The 23,321-nt window shown below is 35.5% G+C and overlaps 1 protein-coding gene across 3 annotated transcripts in view; it reads left to right on the top strand.

Annotated features, from left to right (window-relative positions):
• Positions 1 to 23,321, top strand: part of ATF2 (activating transcription factor 2) — an 81,912-nt gene that overhangs the window by 14,191 nt on the left and 44,400 nt on the right. For all 3 annotated transcript variants that reach the window (XM_037155857.2, XM_037155856.2, XM_037155855.2), the window contains exons 3-5: positions 8,549 to 8,623; positions 13,230 to 13,299; positions 21,843 to 21,939. In XM_037155857.2, coding sequence (XP_037011752.1) covers positions 8,592 to 8,623; positions 13,230 to 13,299; positions 21,843 to 21,939 — 199 coding nt within the window. In that variant the 5' untranslated portion in view covers positions 8,549 to 8,591. The remainder of the gene's footprint in view (positions 1 to 8,548; positions 8,624 to 13,229; positions 13,300 to 21,842; positions 21,940 to 23,321) is intronic.

The following is a 23,321-nucleotide window of genomic DNA, read 5'->3' as shown; positions in this document are numbered from 1 at the left end:
GGAATTTGAAAATTTGAAAATGTCCTTTTGAAGCTACTGTATAAAGTAACATATAAGCATACTGAAGACTTCCGTTGAAGTTCTTAATTTTGTTTAACCCAGAGGCTCCCAAACTTCTTTGACAAGGGAGCCTTCTATATTAGCAAAGCATCCTAATATGAGGAGTCCCAATTGTAGGGTTTTATAAGGATAATAACAGGAGTTAATCTGTGACATATTTTCTGTATTTCAAAAATACGTTGGACAAAAAGTATTACCCACTTTAAAGCTGTACAAGCTAACTAAAAGGTCAAATTTACTTGCTTTTGTCTTGAAGTATATCAACTGAGTTTAGTGCCATGATTATTTCATGCTGATCAGAAACATTAATAGAGAGTTATATAATCAGACATTTACCTTTATTATCTTTGTGGCAACTACGGTGTGCTGATGTTGAAAGATACAAAGTATAATGATTTCTGGTCTCAAGCCATTTATATAATTTGGGGGTGCAGCTTCTAAAAATGGAAAGAAAATACTGATTTAATAAATGTGGCCTGGCATACAGAGTCTTTCAAAGCAGTGTGGTGTGGTGATGGACTTTGTCAGATATATCAAGATACACAAGCAAATTGGCCTGTGCTTTTGTTCCTGAATCTGGAGGTTCAGATCAAAAGAAAAACTGCAAAAAGTACATCTACTCTTAATTTTGACAAAAAAAATTGGAAGATAAGTGTGCAATGTATTTGAAAAAGTAGAAACTTTTCAACAGGTATAGGTGGCAATATTTGATAATTTTTTCTTACACATTGATACCTACGTTAAATAATTTCGAACTACTTGTCCAACTTCAATGTTCAAGTCTACTGATTTGATTAGAACTATTTTCCATGAAATGTAAATTCCATGAGGACAAGGACTGTGTTTTTGTCATTGACCTATGAAGTCTAGCCCAGTTCCTACCCTCCTGCAGCTATTTAATAAATATTTATTGATGGAATGACTGAGTAAATGAGAGACCTGAATTTCAGGGTGGGGGGATAGTGGATGTAGGGATATCAGAGGGGAGTGGTGTTCACTAAAACTGAGATGGATGAGTGAGAAGTGAGACCGAGAGAGGGAGCTGATTAAAAGCCCGCGTAACTACAACCAAAAGATGAACAGGTAGCATAAGACTGGGAGGGGGACAGGAATCAGTTCATGCAAGGGTCTGGAGACAATGTTAAAGTCTTATCCTAAGAGCAATTTTTCATAAACATGTTCTTCCCTCTCATTTTGATTGGCCCTGCTTGAATTCAGACCATCGTTCTCTTCCCTGAGGTAATAGCTTGTATTGCTTTTCTCATGCATAGTGTTGCCCTCTTTAGCCAATCCTCCACACTTCTATTAGTGATCTTACCAACATGGCCCTTGCATTATCTAGTTCACCTGCTTAAAATCTTTTCATTTTTTAAAAGATTTTATTTATTTTTAGAGAGAGGGGAAGGGAGGGAGAAAGAGAGGAAGAGAAACATCAATGTGTGGTTGCCTCTCATGTGCCTCCCACTGGGGACCTGGCCCACAGCCCAGCATGTGCCCTGACTGGGAATTGAACCAGAAACCCTTTGGTTTGCAAGCCAGCACTCAGTCCACTGAATCACACCAGCCAGGGCTCTTTTCAATTTTTTTACAGCAAGGTTAGGCAAACTTTTTCTTTAAAGGGCCAGGTAGTAAATATTTTAGGCTTTATTGAGGTCTCAGTTGCTTATTCTTTCCTCCTGCCACCCCCCACCCAAACCAATTAAAAATGTGAAAAACTTTCTTAGCTTAACATTTTGGCATTGGGCCCTAGTTTACAACCTCAGAGTACAGGTAGGATGGGAGGCAAGGATGGAATTGAAATTCCTTGCCAGGGCTTTAAAGGCCCTTCAAGATGTGCTTCCCTCTCTGGCCTCACCTCCCTTCCCTTCAACTTTATGTTCTACACTTCAGCCATCAGAGTTCTCAGATTCTTCAGTGTACTCTGCTTTATTGTGCTTTGCACATGGTATTTCCTGTCCCCCAAACATCATCTGTAACTAGCTGATGCCTCTTTCATTGAAAAGACTAAGCTCAGGCATTGCTTCCTTCAGTAGCCTTCCCAGACCCTCTTCCTAGGTTTGGCCAGCTACTTGCCTTAGTTAGGGGATAAAAAATCAGATACATTCAGGCTTAAAAAAGGAGCCTCATACTCGGGATTTAGGAGACTCTCATCACCCAATCATAAGCATAGGTAGGCATCACAGAAACTACATTCCTTCATCTTGGCTGCATGGTTTCTTGTGTCTGTTTTTTTGTGCCTACTTCATTCTGGCTCTCATTAATTTCTTATCACTATGAACATGACAGAAAATATCCACCAGTCCTGAGTATCATTTTGAATTGCTGGTACCTCCGTTTGGCTGATTTTGAACTCACATTTTATATTGTTTTTTAAAAGGAAACTATCCTTTTGGAAAAATTGTCTAATATCACCCCTGAGTCTTTATTCAGATATGGAAATTGTTCTATTGCAGTATGACTCTTAGCCTTTCTGTACAGATCATAGTTTTTCTACTCTTTATTATCTCATAACATGAATGTTATAAACCAGGCACAAGTAGAAAATTGTTCAAGAATCCATATATTTTATAGTGTTTTTCTCATGTAAATACTGCTAAAAACTACATACTAATTATATAGTAATTATATAGTAAATTATTGTAGTGCATATTATTAATATATAGTGTAAACTACAAGTTTTTTTATTTCAGTTTTTAAAATTTTAAATTCCTTTTTGAAATTTTTTAAGTTCAAAATTTTTTAGAAGTTGCCAGCATGATGTCCCATCATCCCCAAATACTTTGTTTTCTACAATAAGACATTCTTTTACAAAACCACAATACAACCATGAAAATCAAGAAATTACTATATACTACCATCTAATGTGCACATCAGTTTAAGTTTTGCCAGTTGTTCCAATAATTTCTTTTATATTTATAGCAAAAAGGTTCAGGCTAGAATCTCATACTGCAGTTAGTTGCTATGTCTCATTGGTCTTTTTCAGTTTGAAACAGTTCCTCAGTCTTCCCTTGACTTTGATGACTTGGACCCTTTTGGAGATTATAGACCAGTTGTTTTGAAGAGTTTACCTCAATTTGTGGTTGTGTATTTCTTTGTGATTAAATTAAGTTAATGTATTTTTGGCATGACTATCATGTAAGTGATAATATATCCTTATTGCAGCCTTTCCAGGCACATGATACTGATTTCTATTTCTAGTGTTAATTTGGATCACTTGACTAAGGTGATGTTTGCCAGGTTTTTATACTATATATATTTGTTATACTGTGTATATTTATACTATATGTATAGTATAGTACACTATACTATACTATATACTATTGTTGCCTTTAGTGATTAAAATATATTTATAGGGTGATACTTTGAGAAGATACAAATATTCTGTCTTGTCAGACTTTCAGTTTATTTTGTATGGATTCTACTTGTCTATTCTGTATTCAGTTATGTCAGTATGGGTTAATGGAATCCTATTTTATTCATGATATGATCAATTACTGTCATTATTTATTTTGATTCTCAAATTGGACTAGATTTGGCCACTGTCTGGCCATACTAAGTTCTTTACTTTCTGGCTCAAGATATTCAAAGTCCATCATGTACTATTCCTGTCCCAGCCCTGAAATCAGCTGAATTTTCAAGGAGTCCAAGTTCCTTTTGGTGGGAAATGGTATCTAAACATTAACATCTGAGTGCTAAGTGGGCTTATTGCTAAAGGGGTATCAGTGTTCCCATGCCCTTGGGCACAGCTAGGGAAATACAGGAATATATTAAATATATGCACATATATGTACCCTTTATTGTTTGTATATTTATATCTATATTGAAAGTCACGAGTTCACACCGATACCTTCAAATCTTATCTAATATAAGGGTTCGTTATATTTAATTACCTTCACTCATAGTGTGGATTTACCTTTGCCTACCACATCCTTGATACGTTTACATGTTCAGTCAATCCTGTGTATGTATATAATGAATTGCCTATTGTCACCAGGCCCTCTTCTCCTTAGTGAGTAGATGTCCTTCTGCTTCGGCCCTAACTTCCTTTGCTGGGTGGTGCCAGCCCTGCTCCTTCTCTCGTGTGGTTGCCTTCTCACCCTCCTTGGGCACCAGGATACCTACCCTCTCGCAGACTTGCTTCACACAACTCAGATTGCCCTCTGGCCCAAGCCGTGTTTCCCCCCATGGACACCTTGCTCACCTTGCCTAGGCTCTGACACTCGGCACTGGGCTGTCCCTCAATGGCCTGAGTTGCCTCTTAAAAAGATACCTGTTAATTTCCTGGAGGCTTGACTTATATATTAATTTTAAGTTATAAGAAATGACTTGCCAATTAATTTCTCCCATTTCCTTCTATTCATCTTTTCTTAAAGTTGTTCTTCTTTACTATTTTCTCATTGGCACTTTATATTATGTGTGATTTTATTTGATAAGAGGTCAGCGGTATCTGATAAAAGGTTTTGGGGACCCTACAGGTCCACAAAGAGTCTGTGCTTTTTTTTTTAAGGTAGTTCATAGAATGTTGGTATAATTGGTAGCCATAGACTAGCAAGGTATAATATTTGATATACTTTAGTAGAGCAAGGCATACCAGTTAGTAGGCACAGTTCATACAGGAGTCGAAAGGTTCTTTTTTTTTTTTTTTTACTTTTGAATATAAATCGTGTTACCCTTTGGGACCCACTTTTGTAGGTGGAGTAGTTAGGATCAGATCAGGAACATAATAAGGCACATGACCAGAAATTCACATCATAAGAAAAAGCCTATGATCTATATTCAAGAAAGAATTTTAGACTAACATTTGTTTTTTTAAGAATCAGTAAAAGAAGCATTTCACAGATAACTACAAAGGACTAATTTATATATATGCAAAAGTTCAACCTTATTATGTCCAGCTATGCAACCTTAAAATTAGCTTTTTTCACTAATCTAACAAAAATTGTAAAAAATAATATTTACTGTTCAGGTGAATTTTGAGAAATGCAGCCTTTTTATATACTACTTGTAAAGTAGAAATTAATATTGTACAGTTTAGAAATGTAAATCAAAAGACTTAAAAATATGACTTCAAAGCCCAAACCACTAATTTGAAATAATATATGCACCCCTATGTTCATCTAAGCATTACAAAGTTATGGAAGCAAATCAAATGCCCATCAGTAGACACGTGGATAAAAAAGCTGTGCAACAGATATACAATGGAATATTACTCAGCAATGAAAAGGGATGAGGGTTTTTTTGTTGTTGTTGTTGTTGTTTTACTCTTTGTAACAGCATGGATGGACCTGGAGGGTATTATGTGAAATAAGTCAGTCAAAAAGACAAATACCATGTGATTTCACTTATATGTGGAATCTAAAGAACAATAAAAGTGAACAAACAAAACAGAAACAGACTTACAGATAGCACAGACAGATGGTTGCCAGAGGGGAGAGGGTTGGGGGACTGGGTGAAAAAGGTGAAGGGATTGAGAAGTACAAATTGGTAATTACAAAATAGTCATGGGGATGTAAAGTACAGCATAGGAAATATAGTCAGTAATACTGTACTAACTATGTATGGTGCCAAGCGGGGGCTGGAAATACAGGGGGGACTCTTTGTAAAGTGTATGATTGTCTAACCACTATGCTATATACCTGAAACTAATACAAATTACATTGAATGTAAATTGTAATTGAAAAAAATAAAATACATTAAAGAAATAAGAACATGCCTTCACTCTGACAGCAATTTCACATCTATAAATTCATCCTGTGGAAATTATTACAGATATTGCACAAAAATTTGTCCTTGGGGATATTTATTGATGATAAAAATCTACTAATAAAAAATTAGTTCCTAATAGATCATATCTTTATGATGGAATACCATATAGCTATGAAAAACAATATCAATATTTAGTGATACCACTATTTAATGATGTGGCAGAATTTAGATAATTGCATTTTAAAGAAAGTTATGGTAATTTTTTTTGCAATTTTTAAAGTTATGTATATCCATACATTGATAGGATTGGAATATGTACTCTGGAGTGTTTAAACAGTAGTTAGTTCTGAGTGGTGCTATTTTGGGTGACTTCTATTTTTACTATATTTTTCTGGGAGCAAATTTAAAGTTATTTATAACATTGTAGTTCAATAGGTGTTATTAGTTCATATTGTCAAGAAATACCAGTTACCTCCTGAACCCTATTTATAACTTCAGGTTTTAGGGTTTTTTAGTAATTATATAAGATCGATCATTTATGTGAGATAACTGTTAGTGGAACTTGCTCTGGCTGTGTTTTAACAAACAAAATTCAAAGTATACCTTTAACCAAGTTTGAGGTTCCAAAATAAAATACCTTATAACAATGAAATACAGAAAATATGAGGAATATTTACATGTTTATCTATTGAACCCTGGAAAGAGGGGGTCTGAGCTGGATGCTTGATTAGTTAATGTAAGCACTCTTATTATCCTGGACACTTTTAAGGACAGGTATTTGTCTTAATTCTCTACTGTATGCCTAGCATCTGGCATGGTGCTAAGGACTAGTAGACAGACACTCAAATTCATTATTTGTTAAATGAAAGAAGAAAAGGGTAAATTACTAGAGTATGAGGACAAGGAAGATAGAGTATAAGAAGAGTTGAGAGAGATTACAGAAACCAAAGAAACAGATTTCTTTTAAATACTGCCTAGAATTCTCTTGTGTATTCTTTTTAACAGTGATTTTCCCACCATTATAAGTAGTGGGTGCTTGCCAGACATAGTGGTATGGTATATTAACAGTTCTCCACCTGCAGTCATTGACTTCCTCAACTATTTTATAGAACAGAAGCCTCCCTTCCAGGTTTCCTATGAGCAAATTTCCAACCTTGCTGTAAAAGGGAGATAAGCCCGGATTTAGAGGCTTGAAATGTCCCAAAGTTGCTTCTACTTTGAGGGATAAGCTTATATTTATAGCTACCTCAGCGAGGTATTAGAAAAATAGCAATAAGGAATGGAAATTTTAATTGGTTGGCCAGGAAATAGGCTGATAAGTAGACCCTTTTTTTTTTTTTTTAGAGAAAAGGGACAGCTGTGGTAGGAGAGGAGTCAAAAAGATGAGAGAAGGGTACCAATAGTTAAATCTGCCAGAAAGCACTTCTAAAACTATCAGATTGGTTCCTGTACTACCTCTATATTCTTATAAAATTTTAACTCTCATTCTTTCCAAAGGAATTGAAATTATAATAGATTTCTGTATTCCTCTTTCTTTTGCTAGACTGAAAGTTTCTCAAGTGCAAGCGCTGCTTGTTTTTCACAAACAGCATGGTAAAAGTGTATGTAAATGAAGAAATGGAACATTTCCAGACACAAGCTTTGCCCGGGGCCAGGGAGAAAACTTTCTTCTGCCTTTCTGCTATTCCACATCACTCAGGACTCCAGGCCTCCGAACTGCAGCTAGTATTTATTTGCACACTTCCAATAAGAACTGTCCACCATTTCTGAGCCAAGACATTCCTGATTCCACAGTTATAAGCAAAATTATCAGAAACAAAATCTTTTCTATCTGTACGACTGGCTTATTTGAATAAACATATATACTCTTTTCTTCACTAGATGGGGTTTCTGTGAATAGATGAACCAATATTAGCAAAGCTTTAAAAGTGGGCCACTAACCTAGATAGTTCCAGTATGTTACTTGTCCTTAAGCTAGTATAAAGTAAGTTATAAAGTTATGGAAGAGAGAGCCGCTTATATAGATCAATATGTTATAGGAAAAATAGATTTTGATGAATAAGGCTAAGGACTTGACCACAATGGACTACAGTTTTAGAAAATTAAAAGCCTTCTGAATAGATATTTTAAAATACCAGCTCTCATCTTTCTCATCAGCCTTCAGAAATCAGGCTTTTCACCCTTTTAATGGCTCTTCAACCATAGTCATAAAGCCAAAATAAATGTTTTTTTTCTCTCTTACCCTCTTTGTGGTGGAGTCCTATGTATTCATATATACATTTTATATAATTTATATAAAATATGTTTTATTTTTATATAGTTGTATATATTTCTATTTTTGTATTTATACAAATGGCATTTACATGGGTGTTCATGTTTAAGAAGCAGTACTCTATTAATAAAGATTCTTCATAGTGACTGGATTTTTGGATGACAGTAACATTATAGAGTTATTACAGTAGCATTATTGGAGTATTGTTTTTTTCCACAGTGTTTCAAGAAATGTTTCAAAATTAGCCCTGACCGGCATGGCTCAGTGGGTTGGGTGTCCTCTCGCAAAGTGAAGGGTTGCCAGTTCAATTCCCAGGGCCTGTGTCTGGACTGCAGGCCAGGTCCCTGGTTGGGACGTGTGAGAAGCAACTGATCAGTGTTTCTCTCAAATATAGGCGTTTTGCTCCCTCTCTTTCTCCCTTTCTTCCCCTCTCTCAAAAAATAAATAAATAAAATCAGTTAAAAAAAGGTTTCAAAACTAGTAACAGTGGGGAACCACTTTCTCTTTCAGTATCCTTGCCATGAAAAAAAGGACGTGATAAGTTGTTCAACTTATGAAATTCAAGTTACATGTGAATTCTGCCAGGTATGTGTGCAATATTTGAATATTTTTACTATTTTCAATATTTTAGAGTAAAAAAAATCATAGGTTGTTTCTAGATAAGTATTTTAATGTTTTTTTCCATGAATGTGAAAAAATATTCAAAATGTTCCTTTTAGTCATTTCCTTTGAACATATTGATGGCTCCAAAAATGAGTACCAAAAAAAAGTGCACTGACATTTCCTGAATTTGTTCGGCCACATACCTTTTGTTTGTAATAGCTGTTGCCATCCTTACTGGAAATGCTCACAAGTTCTGGCCAAGATGGAGGCGTCGGTAGAAACCCTTTGCTTTCTCGCACAACCAAAAGGAAGTTAACAACCAACCTGAAATCAGTAAACAACCAGAAGTGCACGAAAATCAAACTGCATGGAACTCGGAGTACTTAAGGCGCCACCCCCTTATAGCTTACCAGGAGTGCCAAGACAAAGAAATAGGGTCCAAATGAGAGAACAGAGCAAAACCTCTGAAAGAGAGCTAAGTGAGGAGGAGACAGCCAATGTACCTGATGGAGAATTTAAAGCCCTGGTAATCGAAATGCTCACAGAACTGATTGAGCTTGGTTGAAAAATGAAAAAACAAATGAAAGATATCCAAAGTGAAATAAATGAAAATATCCAAGGAACCAACTTTGACAGGAATGAAACCAGGACTCAAGGCAACGATTTGGAACAAAAGGAAGAAATAAACATCCAACCAGAACAGAATGAAGAAGGAAGAATTCAAAAAAATAAAGAGAGACTTTTGAAGCTCTGACACAACTTGAAACGTTCTAATATCCAAATTATAGGGATACCAGAAGGAGAACAACAACATCAAGAAATTAGAAACTTATTTGAACAAATAATGAAGGAAAACTTCCCCAATCTGGTGAAGGGAATAGACTTTCTGGAAGTCCAGGAGGCTCACAGAGTCCCAAAGAATTTGGACCCAAGAAGGAACACACAAAGGCATATCATCATTAAGTTACCTAAGATTAAAGATAAAGAGAAAATCTTGAGGACTTCCGCCAAGATGGAGGCATAGGTGGATGTGCCGTGCCTTCTCACACAACCAAGTTTAGAGACAACTAAATATTAGCAACAGAAAACACAGCCAGAACACGGAAAATTGAACTTTTCGAAAATCCATTAACAACAAATTCTTCAGCCTGACCGGTAAGGGGCGAAACCAGCGACTGGTGAAGCGGGGTTGTGCAGGAAAACTCGGTCAGACGGACTCAGGCGCGTGGAATCCAGGCGCAGGGCTGGACCTAGTGAGTGACCGAGCGAGCGACCAGGCGAGCGACCGCGGGGGAGACAGCGGTGCGAGTTGACTGTGGTCGCGCATTTGTGCGCGGGTGGACAGGCGAGGGAGTGGGCAGTTGGACTGGGCCCTGCGGGTCCCCGCGGCCAGCGGCAATGGAGGGCGCCGCCATTTCCCCGCTCTGACCACGCCCCCACATACAGCGTCACAACCCAGCGACCTGGGAGTCCAAGGCGCCGCTTCTCACACTTAAAGGGCGGGAACAGACCAAAAATGGCGCAAGAAGATCTCAAAGCCCCAGAGCCTATAGATCTAAGCCATGAAGAAATAGCAAAACTCTCAGACGCACAGTTTAAAACATTGGTGATCAGGATCCTCACAGAACTGGTTGATTATAGCCACAAATTAGACAAATATATGAAGGCGAAACTAATTGAAATGAATGGAATTGCACAGGACACCAATAGCAATGAAAAGGAAACTGGGACTCAAATCAATGGAGTGGACCAGAAGAAAGCAAATAATGGCCAAACAGAAAAGAGTCAAGAAGCAAGAATTCAAAGAAATGAGGAGGGTCTTAGGAACCTCCAGGACATCTTTAAACGCTCCAACATCCGAATTATAGGGGTACCAGAAGGGGGAAAGGCACAGCCACCAGTGGAAAACTTATTTGAACAAATAATAAAGGAGAATTTCCCCACTCTGGCAAAGGAAATAGACTTCCAGGAAATCCAGGAAGCTCAGAGAGTACCAAAGAAGTTGGACCCAAGAAGGAACACACTAAGGCACGTCATCATTACATTAGCCAAAATTAAAATGAAGGAGAGAATCCTAGAAGCAGCAAGAGCTAAGGGGACAATCACCTACAAAGGAGTCCCCATCAGACTGTCAGCGGATTTCTCAAAAGAGACCTTACAGGCAAGAAGGGGCTGGAAAGAGGTATTCCAAGTCATGAAATCCAAGGACCTACAACCAAGATTGCTCTATCCAGCAAAATTTTCATTTAGAATGGAAGGACAGATAAAGTGCTTCTCAGATAAGATCAAATTCAAGGAGTTCATCATCACCAAGCCCTTATTATATGAAATGTTAAAGGGACTTATCGAAGAAAAAGAAGTTAAAGAAACATGAACAGTGAAAGGACAGCAAACACAGTTATTAACAACCACACCTAAAACGAAAGCAAACTAAAAGAACAGCTAGATCAGGAGTGAAAACATAGAAATGAAGATCTCAAGGAGGGTTAGCAACAGGGGAGTGGGAGGAGGAGATGGGGGAGAAGGTACAGAAAATAAGTAGCATAGACAGTAGATAGAAAATAGATTGGGGGGCAAGAATAGCATTTGAAATATAGAACCTAAAGGACTTGAGACACATGGTCATAAACTAAAGGGGGGTAATGGTAGGGATGGGGGGGTAGGGTGGAGGGGAATGAAAGGGGGAATAGAACAACTGTAACAGCATAATCAATAAAAAAATTTAAAAAAAATAACTCCCACAAAAAAAAAAGAGAAAATCTTAAAAGCAGTAGGAGGAAAGGAAAGAGTTGCCTACAAAGGAGTTCCCATATATGAGACTATCAGCTGATTTCTCAAAAGAAACCTTACAGGCAAGAAGGGGCTGGAAAAAAGTATTCCAGGTCATAAAAAGCAAGGACCTACATCCAAGATTACTGTATCCAGTAAAGTGTTCATTTAGAATGGAAGAGCAGATACAGTGCTTCCCAAATAAGTTAAGTTAAAGGAGTTCATCATCACCAAGCTCTTATTATATGAAATGTCGAAGGGATTTATCAAAGACAATGAAAACAAAAACTAAGCAAACAACTAAAACAGGAACAGAATCCAAAATGGACATCACATGGAGGGTTTTCAGTGGGAAAGTGGGGGAAGGGAGGAATAGAGGGAAGAGGAAACAGAACTGGTAGGCATGAAGTAGACAGGGAGAGGTAAAAAATGGTATGTGAAACAGGACTCAACTTACATGTACAACCCATGGACACTAATTAAGAAGGGGAGAAATGCTGGAGGGTTGTAGGGGTGCAGGGCAGAGGGGAGATAAAGGGAAAAAATGGGAAAACTGTAATAGCATAATAAAATATACTTTTTTAAAAACGGAAATGCTTTAGGAAACATTGCTCTGGAGAGTTAACAAGCTAGTGTTGACAAGGACAATTTTTAGTTGAGTCAAGTACAGTTGATAGACATAATTTCTAGAAAAAAAGCAAAAACAAAGTAAAGACCTCCGAGTTGATAAAAGGAATAATTGAGAACTTTACATCAAAAACTAGGAAAAGAGTTATGACTCAAAAATGTCTTTTTGTAGTTGTATTGTTCAAATCAGTATCCGAAAAGGTCACCATATTGCATTAAACCTCCTTTAACCTAAAACACTTCCCCCTATTTTCTTCTCCCCCCACTTTGTTCCTTATGCTATTTACTTGTTGAAGAGACCTGGTTTCTTGTCCTATAGAATTTAGCTAAGCACGGCCTGGTGGTGTTGTTCAATGTGTTTTTCTGTTGCCTATATTCCCTGTAGTTGGATCTACAGAGGCTTGATTACATTCAGGTTTGACATTTTTTCTCCCCGATTATACCTCATGTGCTTCATGTGCTTTCTATTGCATCATATCAGTAAACATGTAATGTCTTTTTGTGCCACTTTTAGTGATACTAATTTGAGACTGACCAGCAAGTTTAGGCGCCATCGGCGCAGTCGAACCATTACAAAGTTCCCATCACTTTTTCTCCTAATGGTTTTATCAGATGTGATCAAATCATTTATTTTATCTATATCCATTATTTTATTGAAGGTCAAAGTGGTGATTTTCTAACAATAGGATTTCATTCTTTCTGTACTTTACTATTTAACAGGAAAGATTTAGCCTGATAGACCAGGAATCCTACCCTTTTTTTCTGTAGTATAAAATTTGCATGTTAGACATGTTTGTCTACTCATATAGTAAGATAGAAGTCGGGATTAAAATGTCAGTAAAAGTGTATTATTTCACAGCCAGGTAGGAAAAGCAATAAACTTAGGGAAAATCAAAAAATACTACATTTTGCTCTGACCAGTGTGGCTCAGCTGGTTGGATGTCATCCGGAAAACGAAAGGTGGTGGATTCAGTTCCTGGTTACATGCCTGGGTTGTGGGTTTTCCCCAGTCAGGGCACACGTGTAAGAGGCAGCTGATCAGTGTTTCTCTCACTCTTTTTCTCCCTCTCTTTCCCTCTCTCTAAAAGTAAGTAGACAAAATATTTTTTAAAAATATATTACATTTTAAATTATTTTTCTTTAAAAATCTGTACTGTAAAACATTTAGCCATCTCTTCGTGTTTTATTATAGGCAATACAAGGACCTGTGGAATATGAGTGATGACAAACCCTTTCTATGCACTGCCCCTGGATGCGGCCAGGTAATAAATAGATTACTTTAAACTGTGTTTTAATCTATATTTGTTAAAGCACTAATAAAAGTCATTAAAAGGATTCCCTTACAATATTTTGTACAATTTTGGAGCTAAATGAAAACAACCCAGAAAAACTGGGTGAAGAAATAGTTCTCCTTCCTCAGTAGCATTATCTACATTTAAAAAAAATCAGTTTAATATGGAAAAGAAGTTGTCTTCTAATGGAAGGATGGAAAACCTGTACAAAATCTAGGGTTTAAAAGTATTTTCATTTGACCATTATTGGTTGAAAATCACTGTGAACTGCCGAATTGGAAATTAGATGTACATTAGCTTATATGACAAACTTTTTTTTGCTAAACTCTTATGAAATTAGCTAATACTCACCGGAGACATTACTAATGCATTAATGTTCTTAAGTCTAACATCTTTAATACAGAGCATGTGTGGATGCATTTTCAGAAAATAATACTTCAGTGTTGTTTCAGAAAATAATACTTAAGTGTTTTGTAACAGGCTATTAAATCATTAATTTATTGCTATTATAATTATTCTCACCTTAAAATAACTACAGACACTAAGGAATTAAAGAAGAAATGTAATGTGTAGTGAAATTACAGAGTACTTAAATATGCAAATTATACATAAAAATAAGCATTAAAGTGTTTCATTCTGGTAAATCACATTTACTCCTGAATTTGGTACAGAGGTGAATGGAAAGAAAGGTGGTATTACTCAAGTCATCAGTTTGCTGGAGTGGATTGAACGGACACACCCTGATTCTATGATCCCCTGGATTACTTTGAACACAGTGCGGTTCTAGAGCCAGCCTTTGGACAATGAGAAGTTTTGATATGCTGTTTAGGAATTATTCTTAGAAGCCAGTGTCCAACAAACCCCTAATTCCTTCTTCTATTCTCTTAAACTAGTAAGAATTATTTGTTATTTTGTGATTGACTTTTATTAATACACATCATTTTTAATAAAAAGTATTACATTTAAATTTGCTTAAATTCAACAGAACAAAAAGAAACATATTACAGACTATAAGAATATGTGTGTGTGTTTCTTAAAAGACTTCTCTAGTTTAAAAAAAGGAAAATATTTAAGAAGTTAGAATTGTTTTGTATACTCCCTATTGTGAAAGGATTTAACATTCATACTTCCTTTTACCTCTTCTTTTCCATCTCTTGATGTCTGATAATTCTATTTTTTACATTGTCAAGGTTTGTAACACATTCTGCCCAGTAACCTGTAATTCCCATATTTACTTAATTTTACTTCCATACTTAAATAGTATAGATAGAGAAGAAGGGGAAGAACTAAGCTTTGAGGAACCCTGTGTGTAGAAGTCAGAAAGAGGAGGAGGGATAGCACAGGATGCTGAGAAGCAGCAGACAGGGAAGAAAATTATGTCCTGGAAGTAAGTCGAAGAAGTGTGTCCAAGTGGAGAAACAGTGTAGTCACGTGGTGGATAGGAAGAGGTGAAAATTTAGTATTTACTGTTGGATTTAGAAATATGATTATTAGATGAATAGTTTCAGTGAAGTGGCAGTGACAACAATGTGATGTAGTAGGTTGAAGAGAAAATGAGGAGAACTAGAAATGAAGCAGACATTATAAGATAGCTTTTTCTTAATTTTTTTTTAATTCTCACCTGAGGATATGGTTTTTGATTTTAAACATGGAGGGAGGGAAGGAGGCAGTGAGAGAAAGAAACATCAGTGAGAGTAAGAAACATCGATCTGCTACCTCCAACATGTGCCCTGACCAGGCATCAAACCTGCACCCCTTTGGCATATGGGTCAATGCTCCAGCCAACTGAGCCACTCAGTCAGGGCAAGACAGCTGTTACTTAGAGTTTAGCTTGAAGGGAGCAAAAAATATAACTGGAGTAGGATTGGAGATACAGCTTGTTTGTTTTGCATTTTACAATAGGAATATCACAACATATTTGACACTATGGAGAGAGGGACTGTTGTAGGTTTGTTGTCCTTGTCGGTAAAAAGATGGGAACTGGTGTTCTAGTGGAGGGACTGGCCTTAAATAAGTCCATACCCAATTATTCCATAGTAACTGAGAGTAAAAAGGAAGAGGAGTAGAGGTTTAGAATGTTCAAAGAGAGAAAAGGAAGCATACAGACATATTTCCTTCAGTATAGTTGCCGTAAAAAAAAAAAGAACACCTACATTTGTTTATTGCAGAGAAATTACCTTTAGAGGCTATGACAAATTGTTTTAAATAACCTTGGGAGTGGCAGATTTTTAGCCCATTTTATACTTGGGATGCTGGTTTAGAAAGACTCAATCTAACAATAGCTTGAACAGTTTGGGTGTTTTTTTTTATGTAACAGCCTAGAAGTAGGAGTTCCAAGGCAGGTTGACTACTATCCTCAACATGTGAGTTCCATTTTTAGGTCCAAGATGAATGTTCCAGCTCCTGCCATCAAGTTCACGTTTCAGCCATAAGGGAGGGAGAAGGGGAAGCAGAGCACCACACACACACTTGCCATTTTATCAGCATTAACTGGAAGTAATGCATACAATTTCCATTTATTCCTTTTGATGAGAACTCAATCACATAGCCATCTTATTGCTAAGGAAGCTAGAAAATGTAGTCTTGGCTCTGGACAGCTCTAAAATTAGGAGGTTCTTTTATTGAAGGGAAAATTTTGAGTAATAAGAGATTGAGAAACAACTAGCAGTCCTTGTCATCATTTTCAGAAATGATTTTGAATTTGAGGACATAGCAATAAGTCATTTGGAGCCTGAATTTGGTTAAGCTGGGTACAGTGATTCCTCACTTAATGTCAGTAGGTTCTGCAACTTTGTGAAATAATATGAAATTTTATCATAGGCAAGAGTGAAAGACTATCAAGCGCTTGGTGTAATGTGTTTGAAGTTTAAAATGAAGTTACCAAAGTCTGGAATTTAGTTATCAGTAATGTATCGGTGTTGGTTTCTTCATTTTGAGAAATGTAGCTCAGCAAGTAAGATGAGAACAGTGGGAATTGAAAGGGGGTTCGGCGTGTGTGGGAACTCTGTACTATCTTTGCAACCTTCCTGCAAATTTAAAAGTTTCCCAAAATAAAAAGTTTATTCAATTAAAAAATTTTTCCGCAAAAAAATGGGTTTGGTTATAACACTGCCAACTTTACTAGAATGTCGTGACAGTCAAAAGGGATAATGTATGAGCGACATATAATAGGTGCTCACTGAATGCTCCCCAAAACCAAAAAAAAGGTTTATTCAGTAACAGTAACAACAAAAACTCTACCCCAGAAACACACACACAAAACCACAGAGAACCACAGAATACAGCTTTCAGATATTAAGTGTATATCATGTCTATTACTTATCTGTGCCCCAACTTGTTTCAAAAAGTATTTGAGAATTTAAAGGTTCATATAATAGTTATAATGATAAAAACAGTGATAACATTTTTTGACTTGTCACTTTGCTAAGAAGAGTATGTGGGTTATGTCATTTAATACTTGCAGTTCCCTGTGAGATGGGTGCTACTGGCCTTATTTTACAGGTGACCGACTGAATGTAAACATGTAAAAATTTCTCTTGAGTCACAGGACCAGCAAGTATTGGAAATAAATTGGTACCCAAGCCCACTCTTGTGTTTTATCTGTACATAGAATGTTCAGACTTCAAGGTATATTTGAATATAGGTCTTCGTATTTGTTATCTTTCAATTAACATAAAATTTTTATTTCCTCTAACAAAAGTTTCACAGAAAATGTTGACAGGCTTAAACAGGGCAAAACAAAATCCAGAGAGGACTCTTCATGAGTCCTTCTTCTCTTTTATTTTTAAAACAAACTTGGTACTGTACTGCATTTACATAGTTTTGTGTTCTGCTTGTATATAGATTATATGTATCATAAGCATTTTTTGTGTTAATTTAATAGATGCTCCTATTTGTGTTCATTAAAAGTTGATGTGTCCTGTTGCCAGAGCATGTCCCATAATTTATTTCCCCATTTCTCTATTATGGGCTTTGGTAATTTTATAATTTATAAAATTTTTATAATTAATTTTATTATATAATGATGTGATATACAAATTATGAGTATATAGAATATAACATTATTATTTATATGTAATTCTGTAGTGTTATAAGCAACAGCGTGATGAATATCCTGCATAACCTTATATATGCATCTCTAATTTCTCAAAAATACAATTTTAAAAATAGAATTACTTGGTCAAAATGTATACACAATTTTGAGGTTCTTCATACATTTTTCCATTTTGTTTTAAAAGTGAAACCAATTTTTTTTATTCTAATAGTTTATTTAAGCACTGGTTTCATCATGAACACTCCAGTTTTGGGTATTATTACTTTGCGGGGGGTGGCTATATTTGTTCCCTAGGGGATTAAAATAATCTTGATGTTGTAATAATATCTTAACTGTTACTGATCGAAACAGTAGTCTGGCTAATGTCAGCATCATCTATTTGTTAAATCTTGCTGAGAGCAGAAATGGAATAGTCTCTTTAGGTTCAAGTAGTATTTCCTAGGAAATCTAAATTTCTGCCCTGGCTGATGTAGCTCAGCGAATTGAGTGCAGGCCTATGAACCAAAGGATCACGGTTCAATTCCCAGTCAGGGCACATGCCTGGGTCGCAGGCCACTTCCCAGCAGGGGATGCACAACAGGCAACCACACATTGATATTTCTCTCCCTCTCACCTTCCCTTTCCCTCTAAAAATAAATAAATAAAAATCTTAAAAACTTCTAATAAGACTTGATTTTAGAAGTGATGGTAGTGCAAATTATTTTTGGTCACAAGTAAATAATAACTTGGTTCCAAATTTGAATTTTAGCTTTTAACACACTTAATGGACTTAAATTTAAAATTTCAAATAGATTTTTCTCTTTTTAATTGATTTTAGAGAGAAATATCAATTTGTTGTCCCACTTATTTATACATTTATTGGTTGATTCTTGTACATGCCCTGACTGGGGATCAAACCCAGAAGCTCTGCATATCGGGATGGTGCTCCAGCCAACTGAGCTACCTGACCAGAGCCTCAAATAGATTTTTAAATTTAAATATATTTTGTTGATAATATCATTTTGGAGAGAGAGACCTGTAGAAATCAATGAAAGCATTTTTAACTGTTTACTCTTGCTGTTAAATCTTCTTCTAGAATGCTTTAGTCACTGCTAGGTATTTCACAGAAAGAATTCTGTTAATTTCATTTGTTTTAAAGTGGTGTTCCATTGAATTTGTCCAACAAGACAGAATGAAATAATTTAGTGAAAGGTTCATGGAACATTGGAAGTCCTCTAGTTTATTGATGATAATTTTGCTTTTGGTGACATTTTCATTGAAAATAATTTTTGCCCTGGCTGGCGTGGCTCATGTGGCTCAGTGGATTGAGTACCAGCCTTCGAGCCCAAGGGTCCCAGATTCGGTTCCAGTTGGGACACACACCTGGGTTGTGGGCCTGGCCCCCTCTTGGGGGCATGCGAGAGGCAACCGATTGATATATCTCTCACACATTGCTCTTTTTCTCCCTCTCTTTCTCCCTTCCTTCCTCTCTCTCTCTCTAAAAGTAAATAAATAAAATCTTAAAAAAACTTTTTAGTAGAATGTTTGTACATTATAAACTGTTTTCTGAAGGAATTGAAGATTCATTTTATTTAGCTTAAAGTTTCAGTGGAGGGTATGTGTGTGTGTGTGGTGTGTGGTGTGTGTGTGTGTGTTGGCGTGTGTTAATTAGTAACTTCCTGACGACAGATAGATCCCTTCAACTGGTACTGTCCTGATGGCTGCATAACTCAGTTGAACCTATTTACCTGTTAAATATGAATTAAAATCTATATCAGGTGTATGAATTAAATGCAGAATGACTAATTTCTTAGGAAGTTAATGCTAATGTGTTCAAACCTTGGAATTAGAGTTCTCAGATATCAGAACTTACATCAATCTATTATAGAAGCATCTGATTCATATCTCTCCAACCTATGGGTTACCCTTCCTCTTTTTAACCTTTTAAGAGAAATGATTATCTTGTTCCACCTTTCTTTTTTTTAAATTTATTTAATTATTGTTCAAGTACAGTTTTCTGTTTTTTACTTCCATCCCAGCCCCCACCCCCTTGTTCCACCTTTCTTGGCTGCCTTTCCCATTGTTTATTCAGCTTTACACTTGAAGTCTTAACACAATACTGTGCACATTTCACATTGGATTTGTGCTCTTGATATTTTCTTACTAGCAGTATCACTATAATTTTCTTCAAAACTTATTTTTAATAAACTTTTTAATTTGGCTGGGACAGCAATTCAAATTAATTTTAATTATTAATATGACCCTAAATGTTTTTTAGGGTCTTTTTAGCTGCTCCATTTCACCTAGGATCAATCTTGCTCCCATTTTCACAGGTTTTGTACAAAACATAGTGTTATTTATTCTTCATGTAGTTGCTCTTTGATTTGAATATTTGTGGTCAAGCCAATTCAAGCAGAAGATACTGGTAGAATAAAATTGCTGGGAGATAATTTTCCAAGTCCTCATCTATTAATTATGCTGACTTTGCCATTGTAAAATCTAGGACCTCTGCCAAAATACATTCACTCACAAATGTTTAATGATTCTCCTCTGTAGAGAAGAATCTGTAGAAGCCAAATTGTTAGGTTATTTATAACAAAGTAAATTTTGCTCTGAGATTCATTTAATGTAGAATGTAAGACATGTACATTTAAAACTGTAATGCAAAGGTTAAAAGCAGTGAAATAATGCCAGTAATAAACTCCATAGATACGTGCATTCTCCAAGACCTTTGTTGTCAAAGAATGACTACTTATTTCTTTAAATTTGGGAAGGATTTTTATAATAATAAGCATAGGAAAATAGCACTTGAGTGGGGAAGAACTGCATTATGGTCTTGGTGTCTTTAGTTGGTGCTTAGTAAATGTTTGAAGAGTGAATAAGTCAATGAATGACTAAGTCAATGATGGAGATAGTGTTGCATCTAAAAATACCTTCAATAGGACCACAGCAGATTCTGACAGAGGGTGTCTCATAATAATAGACAGTTTTCCATTAGTGTGTACAGTAACCTACAGATTCAGTGGCAACCACATGTACTGTGATAACAAAATATGGCCAAATTAAATGAAAACTTAATTCACATTACTGAACAGTCTAGTTTTGGTGGGTTTTTTATTTCTTCTTTAGATTGGGCTTAAAGGTTCAACTGTTCTATTGTAAAGGAACTCATTCTTACTCAGTTTTTATTGACTACTTATTATATGTTAATTTTGGAGGACCTCAAACAATAGGAGCTCAGCCTACTTAAAAGGACAGATGTACAAAATTGTTAGTACAGTATTGATAGGCACTGTAACCAAGGCATTGTGCAGAGTATAATGGGTATAAATGAGAGGGACTGACTTCTACAGAGTGAAGATCTGGTTCGCTTGTAAACATAATGTAGGTACTTAGTATCATACTTTTAGAATTAGAAAATTTTAGAATAAAAAGCATAATGGAAAAAAAGTTTCATTTTTTTATACTGCTCTAATGTTGCCTTACAGCTACTATTGTTGGTTGCATGAAAGGAAATAATAAATTGGGTAGGATGAAGTAGGGACTGGACCACAAGGAAGGAATCCGTTTTGATGGTTTGGGGGAACTACGGTCAAGTATGTATGATTTTAATTAACATCCCCATTTATAAGGATGTAGTCTAGAGAGTGAATTTAGATCTCTTAATTTGGCATTTTACAATTATTGGTCTGAAATAACAGAGTAAATGCTCACAATTTGCAGTTACAAATGTTGCTTAGTAAAGAGTATCTTCATAAACATTGGTGTCCAGATGTTCAGGAGATAATTTAAATTATGTATTTATTATATTATAATCATAAATGTCACCTTTGGCATGCAGAACCTATCCAAGTTAAATGTAGCTCTAAAGATAATTTTGTTCCATTTTTAATGTAAGAACTGTGGTGGAAAAAATAGTATTTTAAGTTAAAGTTTTATTTTTAAATTATTGTATTGACTGCTGTTTCTTTACTGATTATGACAGAAGTATTCTTTTTACGTGTGGTAACATACAGAACCTGATTTACTTCTTAATTCATCCAGTGGTAATATTAAAAAATCTCATTTTTAAAGTGGTAAGTAACTTGAAGTCTATATAAATACAGTACTTCTTTCAAAAGTCTTTACACTATGGAGTATATATTTCTACTATGACATGGCAAAAATTACAGTGGTCTATTTTTAGTGTCCAGTGAAATTTATATAAAGTTTTTTTGCCTCAGGTTTTGTTTTATGTGCTCTGAAACGACCTATGTGTCCTAGTAAGATATCAACATTGGTTATTCTTGGGTAATAGGTTTCTCTACAATTATTTGAAATCTAGTATGTTTATCTGTACTAACAATAGATTCTCTTATAGTTAACAAACTGCTATTTCATTGTTAATGGTGGTTTTACATGTTGTGGAAATTAATTTCCTTATTTTACTTATTTGATCAAATTGAAAATCTTAACTATATTTTAAAACTTTTTGCCACAGCGTTTTACCAACGAGGATCATTTGGCTGTCCATAAACATAAACATGAGATGACACTGAAATTTGGTCCAGCACGTAATGACAGTGTCATTGTGGCTGGTTAGTATATGCTTTTATTAATAGCTTATATACATATTTCACCTGGAATGTGCACAATTTTGTGTATTCTATGTAAATAATATAGTCTGGTGATATTCCAATGACTTCATTTACAGTAAATGTTGGCAACATGTATTTTACCCATTACATCTCCATGTTTCCTTCTTACCATTCATTTCACTTTTTTGTATGGTTTTGCAAAGTAGATTTCAATGTCAATTTTGTGGAAATTAATTAAAAACCTGGGAGCATATATACCATCTCCAGAGTTTACATTTAATAGATAATTGAACTAATGTGATGTTTGGTCATTGTTTCTTTTAGCTGTTCACACCTGGTCTATGGTGCTGTGTGAAGATAGAAAATGATCACGCTCCTCCTGTCGGAGAAAGAGCACTTATCCAATTTGTTCACTAGGATTTTGTTTCCATTTCTTTTGTACTAAACATCTGTGTAGTAAAGTACTCTCCTAAATTCAGTGTTTTTGTATGTTGATTCCGTGAACATACAAGATCACCTAAGTAGATACTATCTTTCACAATATGTGAGGAGAGAAACCCAACTTACAAATTTGTTTCTTGTCTTCCATGCTGTTAGTTGCCCCTTTTTATTTAAATATATATAAGCACATATCTATTTGTATGACACACACAATGTTTAATTTCCATGAATTTTACATATTTTATAATTGTAAGAAAAGTTTATATGAAATATATTTTAATAAATTTCAGACTTTGTGTCATAACCACAGATTCACATAAATATTCAAAATAACATTAAATTCTTTTCTCTTGTAAAGCTTAGGTTGTTGTACTCTTTGTAAGTCTGTATTTATACCTGAATATTGAGAATGATTAATACTTAAAAAAATTACCCAAATGTAGAGATCAAATTTTCATATGCAATCTTGAGAGATAATGAAGCAAATATCAGATAGTTCTTCCAGTACTTTTAGCATCAAATTTTTTGTAATGAAAAAATTGGATATAACAAAAAGTTGATGATTTATCAAAATTATTTATTTATGAAAAATTTAGAGGCATGTTCAACTTATCTTCAGTTCCATTAAGTAAAAGGAGCAGAACAGAGTGAGGTGTGCATTTCTTTAGAGTGTCGTGCCTCAGATGTGAGCCAGAACTGCAAACAGTCAAATAAGCAGTATAACAACAACCTGTAACAGTCACTCTCCCAGGCATGGAAGTCTTTGCTTCTCTGAAACTGCCTGCCTTAGGGCACTTTCTCTCTTTGTAACTTTTTAATTCAAAAGTGTTTGAGATTGCTTTCTAGAATTACTTTCCTGTTTGCATTTAACACAGTAGAAAAATAGAACACATTCAAACACAGCACTTAACCATATTTTTTACTAATATATGTCGAGGTGA

The sequence above is a fragment of the Artibeus jamaicensis genome, unplaced genomic scaffold (assembly GCF_021234435.1).
Source record: "Artibeus jamaicensis isolate MK-2021 breed Jamaican fruit bat unplaced genomic scaffold, CSHL_Jam_final contig_391, whole genome shotgun sequence".
In the NCBI taxonomy this organism is placed as follows: domain Eukaryota; kingdom Metazoa; phylum Chordata; class Mammalia; order Chiroptera; family Phyllostomidae; genus Artibeus; species Artibeus jamaicensis.
The sequence above is the reverse complement of the archived record's forward strand: the minus strand, read 5'-3'. Positions and strand labels throughout refer to the sequence as shown.